Below are 4,096 nucleotides of genomic sequence, written 5' to 3' on the forward strand. Positions count from 1 at the left end.
CGCCGGGCCCCGCGGTAGGTTCCTTGCCGGGGCCGCGGGCGGCGCCCACCCCCTCGTGCAGGATGAGGTCGGGGGACTCGGAGCGCGGCGTCTCGAGGTTGCTGGCGTCCGTGTCGCTGTCGCTGCCCTTTTTGCCCCCGCCGCCCCCGTTGTGCGTTTTGATGTGTTTGCTCAGGTGGTCGCTGCGCATGAAGCGCTTGTTGCACACGGGGCACGCGAAGCGCTTCTCGCCCGTGTGAGTCCGCAGGTGCCGCTGCAGCTCGTCGGAGCGGGTGAAGCGCTTGCCGCAGAAGAGCCAGTTGCAGACGAAGGGCCGCTCGCCCGTGTGCCAGCGCAGGTGCGCCTTCAGGTGCGACGTCTTGCCGTACACCTTGCCGCAGCCGGGGATGTGGCAGCTGTGCAGCCCCTTGCGCCGCAGGCTGGCCCCCGCCGGCCCCAGCCGCTCGGCCTCCTGGCAGTTGGGGCAGTCGCAGGTGGCGCGGCCCGAGTAGCGGCGGGCCGAGCGGGCCGAGCCGCCCCCGGCGGCGGCGGCGGCGCCCGTGATCATGGCGCTGGCCGCCGCCACCGCCGCGCTGGAGTCCGTGTAGGAGGGCAGCACGGGCTTGAAGCCCTCCTGGGTGAGCAGGTGCTGGCTGGTGGAGAGCAGGTGCGAGGCGGCCGTGGAGCCCAGGCCCGTGGAGCTGAAGGCGGAGTGGGTGAGCGAGCTGAAGTCGGGGTTGTAGGTGCCCAGCTGGGAGTGCAGCGAGGCCTGGGGGGCGCCCGAGTGCAGCGAGCTCTGGAGCCCCCCCGCCGGGTTCTGCACCTCCAGCCAGGAGCCCGGGTTGGTGTGCACGTCCCACCACGAGGAGGCCGCCCCGTTGGCCACCTCGCCCGCCGAGAGCGTGGAGTGGAAGCCCGACTTGTACCAGGACTCGTAGGGGTGCGCCATGCCCACCCGCGGGTAGAGGCTCTCGGCCGCCGAGCTGTGCACTTTGGAGATGAAGGCCGACTGCCCGCCGGGCTCCTGCGGCGACACGCCCGCCGCCGCCGAGTTGGAGAAGAGCCCGCCGTAGTCGCTGCTGAAGGCCGACGAGGTGGGCGAGGTGGAGGCCAGGCAGAAGGCGCTGTTGGCCGTGCCCGTGCCGCTGGCCAGTCCGCTGGAGCCCCTGCTCGTGGCCACCGTGAAGCCCGAGAGGCTGGAGCCCAGGTTACAGCTGGAGGTGGAGCGTTTCCAGGGGTGAAAGCCCCCTTTTGCGAAGGCGCTGGACTCGGGCAGGGTGGTCAGCGGGCTGGTGTTACCGATCTTATTGCAGGTCGCGGCCAGCATGGCCAGGGGAGTTGTTCCAAATCTCGGCTCTTCCTAAGACAGAGACAAAGCAAGCCCGTGAGCCTCACCCCGCCGCCTCTCGAGCCACCCGCGGGGACGCGGCAGCGTGGAGGCGAGCACGGCGCGAAAGCGACATCGCGAAAAAGTTTCCTGGTATTTTGGACGAAAACTCCAGCCCTGCCAACTCGGTATAACTTGCGTTCTGCCGGTTTCCAGGGACCGATCTTGCTCGGATACGCGCTGAATTGGTTTATATCGGAAGTGAGGGATACCTTTTCGCGGAATCCCAGTGCGGATAAGCGGCAAGCTTATTCCGAGAAGGAGCATTGGTTCAAGTTTGTGCTCTGGGACGGCTCGAGACGCTTTGGGCTAGCGCTTGGCTGTTTTAACCTACGATCTTTACAACAAAAATCTCATGGGAACGAAAGGCGATGTCTCCTAAAGCCAGCGTGTTAGAGCGGTAGAAAACTGAGCTGGCAGAAATGTAAACATGGTACAGAGCTTTCGTACCAGGGTTACTCGCAAAGCTGCCTTAGGCAAAGTCTTTTAGAATTCAGCGTTACGCTTCTCGAGTTAAGAAGGAAAATTAGCCTGACTTCTCTCAGGTCGGAAGAGTTTTTAAACTACGGCTATCTGCGAGCGATCTCACTGGAAACCGGCACTGAGAGCCCCCAGAAACGAATCGAAATTACCTTTCACTTGCAGATCAGCCCGATTTACATAACGAGAAACTGCAATACCGCGGCAGCAACAGTTTTTCCAGAGGGCGGCGAATCCGCTCCGGGGACGCCGCAACGAAACGCGCCTCCAACTTACCCCGAGTATCGACGTAGCCATAGCACGTCCGTTGGCCGGGCGGCGGGCCGGGCGGGGGTGCGCGCTGGCGGAGGCAGTGGCGGAGGCAGGAGCGTGCCGGCTGCGCGGCGCCCCGCGCTGCTCCGCGGCACTGAGGACACTCGCGGCTCGGCGGGGCTAAACTCTGCCTAAGTGCGGGGAGCGCCCGCTTTGAAGTACCGCTGGCTGCGGCGCTCGCCCAATGAGGGCGCGGGCAGCGCGGGCAGGAGCGGCCCCGCAGCCAATCAGCGCGCGCAGGCGCCGGGCCCCGCACTCGGGGCGCGTGCCAGTCAAAGGCAGGGGGATAAAACTCGGCGCTTTGGACTGAAGAAATTATACTGCAATTAACTACAAAAACAACCCTCGGCTTGACTGTCCTTTAGGTTGTGACTCAAGCCAACAAAAGCCAGGAAATTTAAAGTTAGGGCTGACACTTCCTTCTTAACCAACTGGTTGTGGGAAAAGAGGGGAAAGCCACAAAGGGCAAGAGCTGAGAGCCGGAGGTCAGCGTGCACGAAGAATTGGTGTCACGTCTAACGCTGTTCAGCCATATTTCTGTTGTCTATAAACTGGGCAGGATATGCTATACCCCCAAACACTTATGCAGTTATCTATAATCCTCGTATCCAGCAAAACATACATGTATTTCCTTTTATTCAACAGGCCCTTTGCTTCCTTTATAGGCCATTGGACAGCTGTCCATGCTGGATACAAATAATGCATACTGACATTTTATGGAAACGTTTGGTGTTTTTTTTTTTTTTTTTGCCAGAATATTAGAAGTGATTCCAGACACAATGTATTTGTTGCTTTCTTTGCAAAAGAAACTGAGGATGCTTTTTAGTTACATAAGCCTAAGAAATCCAAAGACAGTTAACCAACATATATCCCTTTCCTCCCGTACCTAGGGGAGACAAAAAAAAAAAAAAAGCATATGACATCCTGTCGCTTGAGAGAGAGGATTTTATTTTACAGAGTAATCCCCGGCTAAATACTTTGAAAGTCAAATTTGCAGGCTAGAGCACGTTTTTCAAGCCTTATATACCCCCGTGAAAACAGTGCTGCTAATGGCAGAAAGCTTGCTCCCTCCTAGCAGTGCTAGGGCGCTGCTGGAATAAGCCTCCCCAGCACTTGCCTGTGGCCTCTGCACTGTGCACACTCCACACGCCCAGTGAGCGACAGAGACTTTACCTGCTCTCTGCATGTGCGAAATGTAAGTCCAAACCTTGGCTCCTAAATGTATTGCAAGCTCGTCCCTTGATTTGTAATTATTGGAAGCTTCTTAAGTAATTATCTAGAACCTGCCCGTGCTGCGTCCGCGGAAGATCAATAGACGTGCAACTTTTTATTATTGCGATTGTCTCTGTAACGCCGAGAGTATTACGTTTCCCCTCTTTTTCTGTCTTCCCCAGCGCAGCTAGTTACAGTTCTGAACCAGAAAGGCGAGTGCGTTCAAGCAACGCTGGGTGCTTGCTCCGCATTTTAGTCAATATTTCCTTCTGCTCAATTCCGCTTCAGGCATCCCGTATAAAACCTCATAGTAGATGCAAAATATACATCGCTAAGGAGCAAGATGGAGAAACCGTGAATTTGAGAGGATTTCGCTTTTCTTTCCTTGGTTTGATTTTTTTCATGCTGAAATAAGCAGGAACTGCATTTCGCTGTACATTGTGTTATGCAATCTGCAGGACCTCTGCCACAATAGAAAGGATGTCACCGGAGATTATCTTTTATTTAAACGTCCAGGGCTATTTTCAAAGGGCGTTTGCCTGTTTGTCGCTGCGTATTAACCAGACTTGGGGGAGCGGGAGGAAATACTGCTCTGCGCTTAATTCCTTCCACACTGCGCTGCAGCGAGCGCAGGGGTCCGCGCAGCGGATCGCAAACCCTTTCCCCGAAAGGTCCGCCTGGAGCCGCTCAGCGCGGCAGCGTTACCCAGGGGGCTGCGGCGCGCAG

The 4,096-nt window shown here is 57.6% G+C and overlaps 1 protein-coding gene across 1 annotated transcript in view; it reads right to left on the minus strand.

The window, feature by feature from the left end:
- SP9 (Sp9 transcription factor) overlaps nucleotides 1-2,143 on the minus strand; it is a 5,265-nt gene extending 3,122 nt beyond the window's left edge. The window contains exons 1-2 of the mRNA XM_026075536.1: nucleotides 2,123-2,143; nucleotides 4-1,339 (exon numbers count right to left, since the gene is read on the minus strand). Coding sequence (XP_025931321.1) covers nucleotides 4-1,339; nucleotides 2,123-2,143 — 1,357 coding nt within the window. The remainder of the gene's footprint in view (nucleotides 1-3; nucleotides 1,340-2,122) is intronic.
- Nucleotides 2,144-4,096: the final 1,953 nt, after the last annotated feature.

The sequence above is a fragment of the Apteryx rowi genome, unplaced genomic scaffold (genome assembly GCF_003343035.1).
Source record: "Apteryx rowi isolate R43461 unplaced genomic scaffold, aptRow1 scaffold_110, whole genome shotgun sequence".
Lineage (NCBI taxonomy): Eukaryota > Metazoa > Chordata > Aves > Apterygiformes > Apterygidae > Apteryx > Apteryx rowi.